We start from the raw sequence: 14,175 nt of genomic DNA, 5'->3' as shown, positions 1-14,175 counted from the left end.
GTGTCTGCTTGGATCTGCACAGCATGGGGACTAGCCCCTACCACTCCAGGATTTGGGGGAGCCACAGAGCACAGGGTGGAGGGAGATAATGTTATGAGAACTTCCGAAAGAAAGATTTTCAGGCAGGCTGCTAAGAGCACATCACACAATGGCAGTTCCATCCAGGTCACCCAGGTGACAGAAACATGCAGACCCAAATCTGAGCTCTTAGCAGTCCTTTCCTACCTATCAGGAGTAAAGCGGAGAGAGAGTGAAGACTCAGAAATAAAATGAAATAGCAAAGAGACAAACTGCAATAATTTGAGCAGTGAGAAAGCTTCATTTGAAAGTACACACTTAAAGAAAGGAAAGCACGGTCATCCTCCAAGTCAGGAGGCGCACTGAAAGTTTGGGGATTCTGTCTTTTAAGGCTTTCAAGAATGGGGCAAAGGGCAGGAAGGTTGTTGGGCGTAGGCTTGACTTGTGGTCTCCAGGTGCTTATCTCTGGTGAGAGACACCATGTCCCCTTTCCTTTATTATCAGTTCTCCAGCTAATTCTGCTAAATAAACCCAACACAAGGAATTTATTTATTCTGTTCTTCTCCAAGATAATGGTTACCCTCAAGCAGTGGGGATATATCAGTTATGACTGCCTGCCCTGCCTTAAGATAGGTTGTTGGGTTATTGTCTGATTACCAGAGAATATGTTAGGAATCTTACTTCTTCAACTCTCTGCTTTTTAAAATGGAATCTTAGCCTTAAGACAGAGTCCCTTCTGTTCTTACTATACTGTTTATATCTCAGCATTTTTCATCATAGGCAGGAAAATTTAATCATGATGCTTGTCCCATGTCCTTGACCTACCTCAAAATGTTTTCTCTGAAGTTCACCTTTCTCATCTTTAAAATGCAGGCATGTCACAGTCTGTTTGAGCTCACCAAAGATCCCCATGCTTCCCTACATATCCCAGCCCCACATCCCCAATATGTGCGGTCAAGTGACTAACCCTCACTTAGGGCAGGTAAGAGAAAGGACATATCACTCCTCAGCCTGAGGCAGTTAAGCAGGCAAAATTAGGGGCCATCTGTGGCCAATGGCATGGTTATGAGACTAAGGCAGGCTGCCTGGCCCACATCAGGAATTACATGGGTTTGCCTGTTGTGGCAGCTCACACCAGCAATCCTTGGCCAGACTGTGAGGAGGATTATAAAGAAGGCAAATAAACCATCTGGCACATAGTAGGCACTCTATCAAAATGGCAGCTCTTCCATGAGCTGGCCACAGCTATAGAAACCGCTACAAGCAGAGGTCCTAAAGCAAACCAGATATGGCTAAGTGATTTCTCTCTTACATGGTGTCTTACTCATGTTAAATCTCTGAGCAACTAGATTTGGAAAGTTTGAGATACAAGACAAAGATAAAGGTCAATTTGGCTCTTTTCATTTAATCTCTTGCCTCCTGGAAAACTTTTTCCTACGTTAGTATTTCCAGAGAGTGACTCAGGCAATATTTGATCTTGAAGGCGCCAGCCAGCAGACTGGGCAAGCCAGCAGACAGGCTCAGGTAAGAATTGATACTGCAGCCTGGAGTCCGCAAGCTGGAAACTCAGGCAGAATTTCAGTGTTGCAGTCTGGAAGCAGGATCCCTTCCACCGTGGGAAACCGCAGTTTTTGCTCTTAAGCTCTTCAACTGATTAGATGAAGCTCAACCACATTCTGGAGGGTAATCTGCTTTACTTAAAGTCAACTGATTGTAAATGTCAGTCACATCTAAAAAATACCTTCAAAGCAAAATGGAGACTAGTATTTGGCAAACAATACAGCACTACAGTCTAGTTACAAGGACAGAAAAACAACCCAAACATGAATGAAGGGGCTCATGTAAAGAATACTCCAGGGGAAATTCTAATTTCAGATGTACCTTGAAAAGGTCTCAGAGTCAACAGGACCCAGTCTCTTCTCAACTCTGCCTTATTATATATATGTATACATAATATATTATTATATATATTATAACACATACACATATATATAATTTGCCAATGACTCCATTTATTTATAAGTATAATAGTTTTCTCAACCCAAAATGCACTAAATACATGTGATATAAAAAGCAATATTCTGACATTACTATTTTAAGCAAAAACAATTTTCTCCACACAAGTTTCTGGCCAGAGAGTTTCATATAGAACAAATTTGAATTGCAGGCAACATTTTCTTTGAGAATATATACCAAACAAGAGGGATGGGAAGAGAGTGTCTTCTAAGACCCTTCAGTTGATTGTGCAATGGCACCATTTTCCACGTTTCAGAGCACTCTGGTGTTTTGCCTTTATTTTGTCCTTAAGGGGACTTTTCTGAGTTATATCTTTATTTTAATTGCAATTTCAGTTTAAGGTAATCATGAGACCCAAGAATGTTGGAAACTTGGAAAAAAAAAATGATTCAAAAGAAAAATGTACCTCCTAAAAAAAGGCTGTCTGCTGTCCATTTTTCATTGACCATCATCTCCTGTGGAACCACCCCTCTGGGGATAATAATGAACTTTTTCTACATTATATTTTATGTGCAAACTGCAATTTATTTACTTTGAAGTGGATATTGATTATATAAACTTGCAGGGAGAGGTGCATGCAGACTTGCCATGGTTACAAGCTCCTCATAGAATCCTTTAATGAAAATTAATGTTCGAGAATCATGGCCTGGGAGAATTATAGGGAAACATTTATCCAGGTGATTTGCTGTTCATCACATTTCCCAGTCCTTTCCCTCTCAATGGCTAGTGTTTGCAAAGAAAAGACAAATTAATATTACTTTCGTGATTATAATGAAGAGCAGCAGATTACAATTAGGAGGGCACAGCTGATTTTTTTTTTAAACCACAGCACCAAATTAAATGTTTCTTCTCAATTATCCAGTTGCTCATTCTCTTTCAGTAAGGCAGTTGATTCCAAGCAGACTGCAAATTGGACAGCTTCTGGATATTCAGATTGAAGGCATTCATCAAGGCACTCCTAAATGGTTGTTAAATTTTGGCAAACCTAGATCAAAGAAAGGAGAAAAGAGTATCCTGTGTATATGAAGTATTCATCCATAGACACAGGAAATGCAATATCTAGTACAATCATTATGTACTTGTGTGTAAGCACGTGCACATGCACACACAAACAAATTGGCTCAAATAATCATAAGTAGGAAGGATGAAGCTTCGAGTTGGAGTAACATTTTTTTCCCTAACAGTTCCTTTGAAAGGCTAGAGGTTTTTGCCCCTGTTCCCAGCTTGGTACTTAGTTAACTACCATTTCACGTTTTTTCTCTCCACCTGTACCACACCCTCTAAAACAGAAATCCTGATAGGGTAACAGGTGGGTTTTCCCCATACTTCTAGTCCCTAAGGTTATTCATTAATTCATCAACTATACACTCATACATTTTTACATGTAAAAGAAGACACATTACCTATTTTGTTACTATGGAGTCATAAATGTGCAAAACATACACTGCTGATGTGAACTCATTATTGGCCACAACAATATAGATGGTCCCCAAACTCAGACTTTAAATTTAACAAAGAAGGTGGTTGAATAACAAATGCAGTATGGTATGAAAAAGGATATGACTTGAGAAGTTATAAAATGGGAAACAATAGGGAACTAATCTAATCTAGGTACCCTCAGCCCAGTACAGGCATGGAAATTGCCCTCCGTTCCTTTAGATTCTCATCCTTGAGTGTTGGAGGAGACTTGTGAGTCATTCTTGACTTCTGATATCAACTAGACCTTTGACTTATTAGCTTCTGGATAAGTTTATATGTGAGGAGAGGGCTGTCAATACTGTAGGGACACCGAGCTCTTGGCTTTAAAAGAAGTACTTCAAGAAATGATGCAGCAAATACATTCAGTCGAATGAATATTTATGACATATCTACTATTTTCAAGGCACTGAGATGAACACAAAAATGAAGTCAATAGTCCTTATTTCACAGGTCTTAATGCAAGAGTGTGTATATATAAGGTCAGGTGGACAGGAAACAGGAAAAAATGGAGAGGGCATTAAAGAAAAACAAGTCAAAATATGTACACAAAGAATCAAAGGAGGGATCTTATTCCATAACGAGGTTGTATATGAGAGTGTGTAGGATAGAAATATCCTGATCCTGATCCAAGTTCTTCTGGGAGAGAACAAATAACATGATCAGAACAGTGGGTAGGGGGGTGACCTGAAAGCAACAGATAACATAATCCCTGCAGGTCAGATATTGGCATTCCAGGAAGCCTTCCCTGCCCACACTCCCCACTCTCCTAGTCTGGCAAAACCTCTTTCCTGGTGCTGACTCTATACTTGACTTAACCTATTTAAATGCAACTGTACTTTGCACTTTCCCTGCCTCTAGACTCAGAATCTCGAGGCCTCAGCATTGCAAACTTGGCACACAGAGGCAGGGTCTGGCCCTTGGTAGAGACTCCATAAATGTCTGCTGAGCACAACTGGATGCCCAGTGCAGCACAGAATATATCCTAAGTTCTCAATAGCTAGGAGATTAGGTGCTGCCACTTTAGAAATGAAGGAGTAAAAGTTTTACAAACCATCTTTCCAAGCTTCTCACAGTTAATGTACAAAGAATTAGTTAGAGAGATTGGTGAAAATGAAGACCCCTCAGAAATTTGGATTCAGGAGACCTGGAATTGGAATTTAAGCTTCCCAGCTGATTCTAAAGCAGGTATTCCCACACCACACTTTCAGAAACTGCTCTCATTGCGGAACTTCCTAGCAAGTTGATGCTTGCCTTTCTGAATAAATTGTTCAGGCTCATATGAAAACCCAAAGAGAAGGAATTTATGCAGTTTGTACCATCAGACAAACAATAACAATGTTTTCACTTCTGACACTTGGGTCACAAAATGGCTCTTTAGGTGAAAATGTTCTGTTGAGACATTACTGGTTACTCTGGTTCCGACTAGCATGATAGTGTAGCCCATAAACCTGAGCACACATGCAAATGTGTAGTTACCATTGGGTGAGGTACATGGCGAAGTCTCTGCACAGACCCAGGAGCAACCTGCAGCCACACGACAGGAAATGGGTATCTTAGAAGAGCTTTAAACAAATGTCATTAACTTACAAGAGCTGAAGAATTAAGATTTCTCAGTTGACTTCAGGACCCAATTTTCTAACTAGCAGACTCAACGAAACTTATCTATATCAACACCTGACCCCAGAAACCTGGAATGCCAAAAAATTAAAGGAAGCATCCATCAGAGTGTCAGCAAATCTATATAGGCTGGAGTCCTAAACAAAACAAATTTCATTAAGCCTTATTGTGATTTCAGAATTAACACAAAGATTTCATAAATAGGGCAGCATAATGTCCAGAGCAAAGGCCAATAAACTAATACGAATTGCAGACCTTAGTCTCCAAGCTATGGGACTTGGCCCCTGGCAGCCATATTGAAGTGAAGGCAATTAACACAATCCATCTTGCAATGGGTTGGTTCTATGTATAGGTTGTTTGAAATTCTGTATGTATCTCACCCAGACCCCAGTAACCCATTGAAATATGATGAATCATGGCAGTCAGCACACAGGGGGGTCGTTAAATGAGTAAGCGATGGTAGAGAAATCACAGTTTGTAACTGAGGTCATTTCGTGGGCAGTTTGCCAGCTATTTGGGAAACTATAAGGTAAAGGTCTCTTAAAATGAGGTATTTATAAAGTGCAGTGCTATGAACCTATAAAAGTACTTTAAAAACTATTTAAAATTTTAAAATTCATATTATTTATGTCCTGATGCCTGAACAATTAATTCCATCTATTTTGATGTAAGGATTTTGGAGACAGGATGAGAATACTATTCAATTTGAGCAGGAACAGAAAGTATTCTTCAGGACAGATCACCAGGACCCTTCCCGTATGTAGTCCTTGCTCTCTATTATTACTCAGCAGAAAGCCTTCTCAGGTAGGTGATTATGCTCATCTTTGTCCAGACGTTGATAACAGGGAACACTTACTGAGCACAGGTGGTGGCTTTGAAGTAGTTGGCCAGCCCAGGAAACAGTAACTTGACAGCATCTTGGAAAAGAAAGAAGAAATATTTGAAAGTTAGTTTTAAATGACCCAAGTTGGAATGAAATACAGGAATCTGAGTAATAATTTGGGAAATGGTTACTTACAGGCAATGGTTATCATCAATAAGCACGTGAAGATGCTGGCTAATATTCCTCCCAGAAACCATCTGAAACAGGATTGCTCAGGTGAGCTGATCATGCATTTTCAGCACATGAGATGTTCTTTAGACTTACTGTAGACTTACAATTTAAAAATCTACTATAAAACTACATTAAGAAAGATAAAATGGTATGGGGAAAAGGATAGACATATAGATCAATGGAAGGGAATTGAGAGCCCAGAAATAGCCCCATACAGATACAGTTAACTGATTTTTAACAGAGGCACAGAAGGGATTCCATGGAGAAAGCAATTCCACGTTTCAACAACTGGTGTTGAAACAATTGTATACCCACACGCGGTAGTGCGAGCCTCCACATATGCATCACACCTTAACGCAAAATTTAACTCAAAATGAGACATAGTCTGAAATACAAACCACAAAAAGTATAAAACTTCTAGAAAAAAACAAAGGAGAAAATCTGTATGCCTACTGCTTCAAAACCTTGCCAAAAAAAGTGTGTTAAAATTTTGGGGTTTTGCCAGTCTGACAGATGATTGTATCACAGAGTGGAATTTTTAAAAAGAGAATAAGGTTTTTATTGTTTTTATTTTCAAAATATGAATTGTTGGAAGAAACTGGAAAAAAAATATGAAGGGGAAAGGAAAATATTGTAAAAACCTCTATCACCCTGAAGCATCCATTATTCAAATTTGATCAATATCCTTTCAGACAGTTTATTTCCATTTTTAAAACTTTCTAAATTGAGATTTAACAAATGTACTTACAAAGTATATAAAGTACACATCCTGTTTGCCTGCTTTACCTAAACCCTATAATCGCTATCCAGACCAAACTATGGACGATTTCCAGCACTCTATAAGATTTCCTTTATTGTTTCTTCCCACTCTTACCCGGCAGAATTAGCCACTACTCCTCGTACAACTGTGGTCATTGATTAGCTTTGCCTCTTCTTGAATTTTACATGTAAATACAATTACACTTTTCCATCATCTTTCACTTACATAGTATCTATGAGATCCATCCATGCCCTTGCCCATATCAGTAATTCCTCTTTAAACCAATTTTTTACTTAGATAAGCTTTTTTAAATTTTAGAATAATTTAAAATCCACAGAGAAGTTGCAAAGGGTAGTACAGAGGGATTTCTCATATACCCCTCAGCCAGTTTCCCCTGTTGTTAGCATGTTACAGTATCATGGCAAGTTTGTCATCATTAAGGCACCAGCATTAGTGCATGACTATAAACTCAGTTCCACACCTCATTTGGACTTGACAGTTTTCCCATAATTTATCCATGTCCTGGGATCCCATCTAGGATGCCACATTACATTTAGTCATGTCTCCTTAGATCCCTCTGGGCTTTGATTTCTCAGACTGTCTTTGGTTTTGATGACTTGACAATTTTGAAGAGCACTGGCCCATTATTTGTAGAATGTCCCTTAATTTGGATGTCTCATGGTCACACTAGGGTTCAGAAGATTATAGAAGTTCACTTGCAAGTGCCATACTCATCTTATCATATCAAGGATATATGCTATCAACATAACATGTTCCTGTTGATGTTAACTTTGATCATCTACAGTAGTGTTTGCCAGGTTTCTTGTCTGTAAAATCACCTTTTTTCTATCTGTCCAAACTTTTTGGAACCAAGTTTCTAAATGCAGCTCATACTTGAGGGATGGGGAGTTAAGCTCCTCTCTTAAGGGAAGAGTATCTATAGAAAGTAACTGAACAGGAATGACTCATTAATAGTCCCGTTGAAATAAAGGAAAGGGTTCCATGATCAACTAAGTTGGGGCACACTAAGTAAAAAATGCTTGGGGGGCATATTTCCTCACTACATTTCACTGGGCCTTTAGTATGCCAACACATGTTGTGATTCGCCAACTTGAGATATATTCAGCAGAATTTTGCAAAATTATTTTTAACCTCAGGACCTTACCCACTTTTTGTTTTTTTGGTTCCCCTGTGGTCTAAAAATACTTCTCAAACCTCATAATTATCTAGGAAGGTTGATTTAAAATACACATTCTCATTAGACCCAAATTAGTATCTTAAGGGATGGGATCCAGGACTTTGTATTTCAAAACACAACTCCCCAAGCAATGTGAGGTATTTGACTCTCAAGAGGTGGGACTTGAGAGCAAGCAGCACTTGCCGACCAGGGTGCCAGGATCACAAGAATCGCAGGACTATGTTATCCATCCCTTTTTCATTGATTCAACAAATACCCATGAGCCCCTGGCGCTGAGGATACAGAAGTGAAGGTGATGCATGTTTCCGCTTCTAGGGGGCTCACATTCTTGTAGAGAGGGATAGTTCATTAACATTTAAACAAGTGAACATAGAATAGGTTAAGCGGTGGTAAGTGCTCTGAAGAAAAGTAAAGTGAGTAGTGTTATGACAGAGTGGTGTGCTTTAATACAGGGTTATCAGGGAAGGCCTCTCTGATGATGATGTGACAGTTGAACAGATTCCAGAAAGAAGTAGGGGCATATGTTATGAGGCGTTCTGTAGTAGGCAGAATAAACAGCAAGTGCTAAGGCCCTGAGGTATGAGTGGACTTAGCACAGAAGAGATTTGATCACTGCCCTGGAGACTTGGCCAAGAAGATAATAGGAAAGACATATGGGACAGAGAGCAGAACAGAAAGACGCCTGTAATCAGGCAAGAGCATTATGTGCTCTGAGATGCTGAGTGGGCTTCTCTGGAATAGAACTTTATGTTGGGATACACAAATACAATGGGAAAGATGGAATCCCAGTAAGGACTCCAACTCCCCTACTGCAGTCTTCAAGTGCCCTTGAACTCCAAGCAGGGTTACTTGGACTGTATTTGTAACAGGGAGTCACTGGGATTTAAACAAAGGATGATACATGGTAAAATGCAATTTGCAAGATCCACTGGCTTTTGTATGCTCTGTGAAATAATGGGAGGAGGGAGGTGATAGACACAGGGGCACTTATTATGGACAGGCAAATGGACAAGTCTTAATCACAGAGCAACCTGAAATGCTTTGTGGAATAAGGCAAGGAAATTATCAATCAATTACAGCTTCATTAATTATGAAAAACCACTGCGAGAAAATAAAATCTGAATTACCTCCCACATGCAGAAATGATTAAGCAGGCAGCAAGCATAATTGCCTGAAAGGAGACCTCTCTTAACAAACTGGTTCCTAAAAGGAAAAATAAAAATGAATGAATTAGAAACCATTGCTGATAAAATCGTCTTGGAACAATAAAATCATACTAAAACTTCTTTTTTACATACCAAAACAAAAAAAAATAGTTTTCAAATGTATGTCAGCTCAAGCTATTTGTCATAAGTAACAAGACAAAATGATCAAATGTTGTACAGAGCCATTAGAAAAATTTCTGCAAATAATCATTTTTTTTCTATCACAAAATAATAAATGATCATGTTACATAAACAGTTTGGGGCATTCTGTTCATTTTAATTTGGGGAAAGCCTTTATAGAATGTATGCTAATGTCAGAAACTGGATTCTGGTGATGACTGATCACACCTAAAATTTGTAGATGGCCATATAATTCAGAGAGTTTTTATACATTGGTTCATTAATCAACAGAACAAAACTATGAGGTAGGAACCATTATCACAACTATGCAAATGAGGAGACCAAGACAGAGAAATGATGACGTTTGTCTAAGGTCACACAGCTCTGAAGTACCAGAGTCAACATTTAAAAACCACATTAAAGAGCCAGAACATAATGCTTTGCCTGAAAGGGGGCAGGGAAAGAGAATTGCAACTTCATATACTGGGAGTCTTTAAAGGGCGAAAAAAGAGGCTATGTATTACGAACTATTTGTCCTTGCAAAACTCTTTGCTATCAGTAAAATACCTCAGTGTTATTGAAGCACAGCAGAAATAACAGCAAATCCTCCAAGAGTTATAAATAAAAATGTAAGAGTTAAACCAATCAGGTACCTAAATGGTACTCCAATCACCTAAATGAAATCAGAGCTGGCTTAAGGATTACCACATAAAGATATACAGGAGAGTATAAACAGACCTCAATTTTTGCCAAATGCTTTAAAACCTCAAGTTTTGTAACAGCTCTTTTAAGCTCGGAATGACTTCATGCTCTAAATGTATTTATTTTTGCTATTTATGCTGTGAATGAACAAAACCTACTTAAGCGCAGAACACAGGTGGACTACTACAGCTTGGCAGTGCAAAACGGAGCTGTTGTGAATGATGTCACAGCAAATGTACAGTACTTCATGTCTACTGTGAGCTGAAAAGTTATTGTGGGTTCACTTGAACATTCAACCATCCTTCCAAAATATGTTCGTATTCTTAGCCTCCTTTGATTTCACGTAGAATTTGGAAAACATTTCCTCAAAGTAACAAGTCTAGCTTGACAAACTGCAAAGCTCACTAAACCTGAATACTGAAGGGCACCTGGGTTTAAATGTAAGTTCTACAAAGATATGTATTGTAGGATTTGGGCCAGGATGTTCATCGATTCATTGCTCCAGTAGCCATTTGCTTAGTATCTATTTTGGCTTGGTGCAAGTGTAACCTCCTTCAGGAAGTCTGCCTTGACTGTTTCAGCCCCCCTTGGCCCTTCCATGTCCCCTCTCTGTACTCCCATCATACCTCATGCATGTCTCTATCAGCAATTGCTGTTTTATTTCTCTGTATTTCCCCACAAATTTCAATGAGAATAGTCGGCAGCTACTTGCTGCCCTTTAGTTGAACTTTTCCTTGGGGAATGACCGCTCCCCTTCTCTTAGTGAATGTTTCATGTGGAGAGACGGATTCCCTCCCAGCATTTGATCCACTCCACTTAACAAAGTGATTGGTTTTGTCAGGTAAATGGGAGCCTTCCAAAACAATGAAACCGGGCCTCTTGTTATAACTCGAGAAGGCTTATAATCCCTTTGTGCTGGACTGGAAATTGGGAAGTTGTAGGCACAAAGCATCCCAGAGCCACCGTGGATTAATAGCCTCTTAAAGAGTAAAGCTGACGTGGAAGAGCAGAGAGAGCAATTAGAGACTCCTAGAAACCTGAGATCTGCCTGGAACTTTCATGAATATGCACCGCTGAATTCTGCTACTGACTACTCCATTTTGAGCTGGGTTTCCATCTACCAGAACCCCAAAATTCCTGGCTGATAAAGGTGATGCTATGTGTATCTATATCCTTAGCATGTGGGGCATCACCTGGAGCAGACTACACACCCAAAACCCACATGTGAAGGAGACGCAATAGAAGCTGATGGAGACTTTGTCCACCCAAGGCTTCAGAGCCAGGTGAGGAAGAGGAGGAGTTTCACCACAGACAGACATGGAGACATGGAGGGAATCACAGGGAAGCGTTACTTCCCACAGCCAGAGGGGGGCAGAGAGGGACCCACAGAGGTGCTCTTGTTGACTTGGGCCTTGGAGAAGGAATAGGGGTCTTACAGATATAGCACGTGGGGGACACATTCCAGACACAGCAAAGAATAGGTACAAAGGCTTACTTGACCTGTCTAAAACTTGAGTATTCATAACTGTAAAATGGAGATAGTAGATTTAACTCTTCCCACAGTCATGGAGCACCTGCTCTGTGCCAGGCACTATGTAGGCAGTTTGGAATCCACAGATAACTTAAGACAAAGTGCCAACCCTCAAGGAGCTCAGAGCCTGGTGGGTGAGACCCAGAAGTAAATACGTAACAGCAGTTCAGGAAATGGGCATGAGACAGGAAAGCCCTGGGAGCTAGAGGAGCACAAAGAAGGGTCACTTAAAACCTCCTCCCCAGGAAATAGGGTGGGCTTCCTGGAGGAGGTGGTGTGGGGCTTTAGTGGGTGTCCATCACCTGCAAAGTGTCTAAACAATAAAAACTTCTTCCTCTGTCACCCCAAAACCTAGAAAGGGAACTAAAAGACCCTTTAACACTTATCTAATAGCTGCACTGGGAATGAAATGGAGCAGGACGTATTGGTCTTTGGGAGTAGAAGAGGGGATGGTCAGTGAAGGGGATATGCATGATTTTGTGAAAACAGAGAAGATAATATCTTTCTGTTTAGCTTCAATTTTATGTAATTATAACTTTACGTTTAGAATATATGATACATGATGCTAAGTACTTTACATGAATTACTTTAGTCATTACAAGGTAGGAACTCTGATCATGTCCAATTACAGATGAAAATGTTAAGTTCTGGAGAATTTAGGAACCTGCTTCAGGGTCACAGCTAAGAAGCGGGAGCTGGGTTCTGAACCTCGGCAAGCTGGCGACAGAGCCTCGATGCCGCAGTGTGTGTTGTCCTGATACGTGTAGCAAGCTGGAGACTGAAGAATATGCTCATTTGACCTATTTCAGATTTTCTCCTGGCAGGAGATACCAACACTTTATGTCTTTTGACTTTTTTCTCACCAGGGCATAGCATTAAAGGATTTTTTTTTCTCCTCTCATTTTCTTTCCTTCTTATAAAATATGTCAAATACACAGCTAAGTATAAAGAATAAGATAACAGGCAACTGCGTATGCACTACCCACTTTAGCATAGCTTATCACTTTGCTAAACGTCTTTGGGGCTTTCAAAAAATAAATAAAAGACTGAAAATCCTGTCCTTCCGGTACCTCTAAGATGACTCCCCCAAAACAGTCACCTCCCCTGGGCACTGGAAGCACCCTGGGTCCTGCCCACTTCACACAGGCCAATACCAGTTCCTACGTGTACTCACCTCCGGGTCATTCTTTGGCCCTGAAAGGCAGAGGTCTGTGGGTGTGGGGAAGATTTAAAAAGAACTCACTTGAATGGCCCAAAATACTGCCTTGGACCAGTGCAGAAGACGTCAGCTGGGACTGAAGAGACAGGCTGTGGGAGTTTTCTCTGGGCGCCTGAGATGTGACATGGTGGGAAGAGGAGGCTGTCACACGCTCTGCATTCGGCTTCGTCGTCTCCGCGTAATCAGTCAGAAAACAGTCAAAATCACCTCCTGGAAAAGCAGAGGGGCTCACTAGGGAGCAAGTGAGGGAGTGAGTGTGTGTGTGTGTTCGGTGACCAACACACGGTACCTAACAATTATAACAAAGGCAGCCCTATTGAAGTAGGAGGGGAGACGGGTCTCTAGATGGGATGGCATTTCAAATTGTCTGCCTCCTTGAAGACTGAAGAGGAAAAGGCCACTCAGTGAAGAGACAAGCAAAGGCCAGAGGCATGAAAGTTTCATGAAGGAGGCTGATTCCATTGTGGGTAGAACAAAGTGACCAAGGGAGGCCCAGGAGAACAGGAAGCTGGAAAACTTGACTGGGGGCAGGTCACAGAAGGCACTGACTTCCAGGCAAAGGAGTTTGGAATTTACGCTGCAGACAACGAAGAGATGGAGTGTCTCTGAGTAAGGGTGTACTCTATATATACTTCCGTGGCATTTTTTTTTATGTACATAAAATAATATGTGATTTTGATATGTGGTAAAATCAAAGTGGCCTTGCTAGAAACCATGAAGTGTAGCCTAAGATACGTGCAGAAGAAGGCACAGTATCTCAGCCCTAAACCCCAAGTGAGTCAGGGGTTGTATGGATGGTGGAGAAAGATGTGTGATAGGCATCTAAGCCTCTCATCTTTATAACACCAAACTCTACAGTAGAGCCAGCATCTTTAATTTCTAATTCATTCATTCAGCAAACATTTATTGAATGTGACTATGTGCATCAGGAACTGACTCAGCTGCTAGGATACAATGGTGAATTAGGTAGATGTTGTCTCTGCCCTCATGTGCCTTACATTCCGGCAGGGGAGAAAATAGCTCATGAGTAGTGTCATGAAGGAAATTCTCCTTCTGTAAAATATCCAGCATTGAAATGCTGGATAAAATATAATAAACATCTTGAAAAATTTTTTTCATTCAAAAGGCTATTTACATATAGAATTTCAACAACATGTGCCCATATTTTTCTATGAAGGCCCATACTTAAATACAGTTTACTGACCCTAAAATTTGCTTGACAGTCCCTCAAAACAGAAAAAGCCAAGTTCACTTTA

At 40.3% G+C, this 14,175-nt stretch overlaps 1 protein-coding gene across 3 annotated transcripts in view; it reads right to left on the bottom strand.

The window, feature by feature from the left end:
- Positions 1-2,041: 2,041 nt before the first annotated feature.
- The window catches only part of TMEM71 (transmembrane protein 71), a 44,271-nt gene continuing 32,137 nt past the window's right edge, over positions 2,042-14,175 (bottom strand). Inside the window, exons 6-11 of one of the 3 annotated variants that reach the window (XM_057497734.1) lie at positions 12,944-13,129; positions 9,270-9,345; positions 6,149-6,210; positions 5,987-6,047; positions 4,990-5,037; positions 2,042-3,019 (exon numbers count right to left, since the gene is read on the bottom strand). In XM_057497734.1, the coding sequence (XP_057353717.1) occupies positions 3,004-3,019; positions 4,990-5,037; positions 5,987-6,047; positions 6,149-6,210; positions 9,270-9,345; positions 12,944-13,129 (449 nt within the window). In that variant the 3' untranslated portion in view covers positions 2,042-3,003. Of the gene's footprint in view, positions 3,020-4,989; positions 5,038-5,986; positions 6,048-6,148; positions 6,211-6,458; positions 7,882-9,269; positions 9,346-12,943; positions 13,151-14,175 lie in introns of those variants that run through there. The other 2 variants (XM_036890539.2, XM_036890541.2) reach the window with 2 other exon arrangements.

Source organism: Manis pentadactyla, chromosome 3 (genome assembly GCF_030020395.1).
Source record: "Manis pentadactyla isolate mManPen7 chromosome 3, mManPen7.hap1, whole genome shotgun sequence".
NCBI classification, from domain to species: Eukaryota; Metazoa; Chordata; class Mammalia; order Pholidota; family Manidae; genus Manis; species Manis pentadactyla.
The sequence above is the reverse complement of the archived record's forward strand: the minus strand, read 5'-3'. Positions and strand labels throughout refer to the sequence as shown.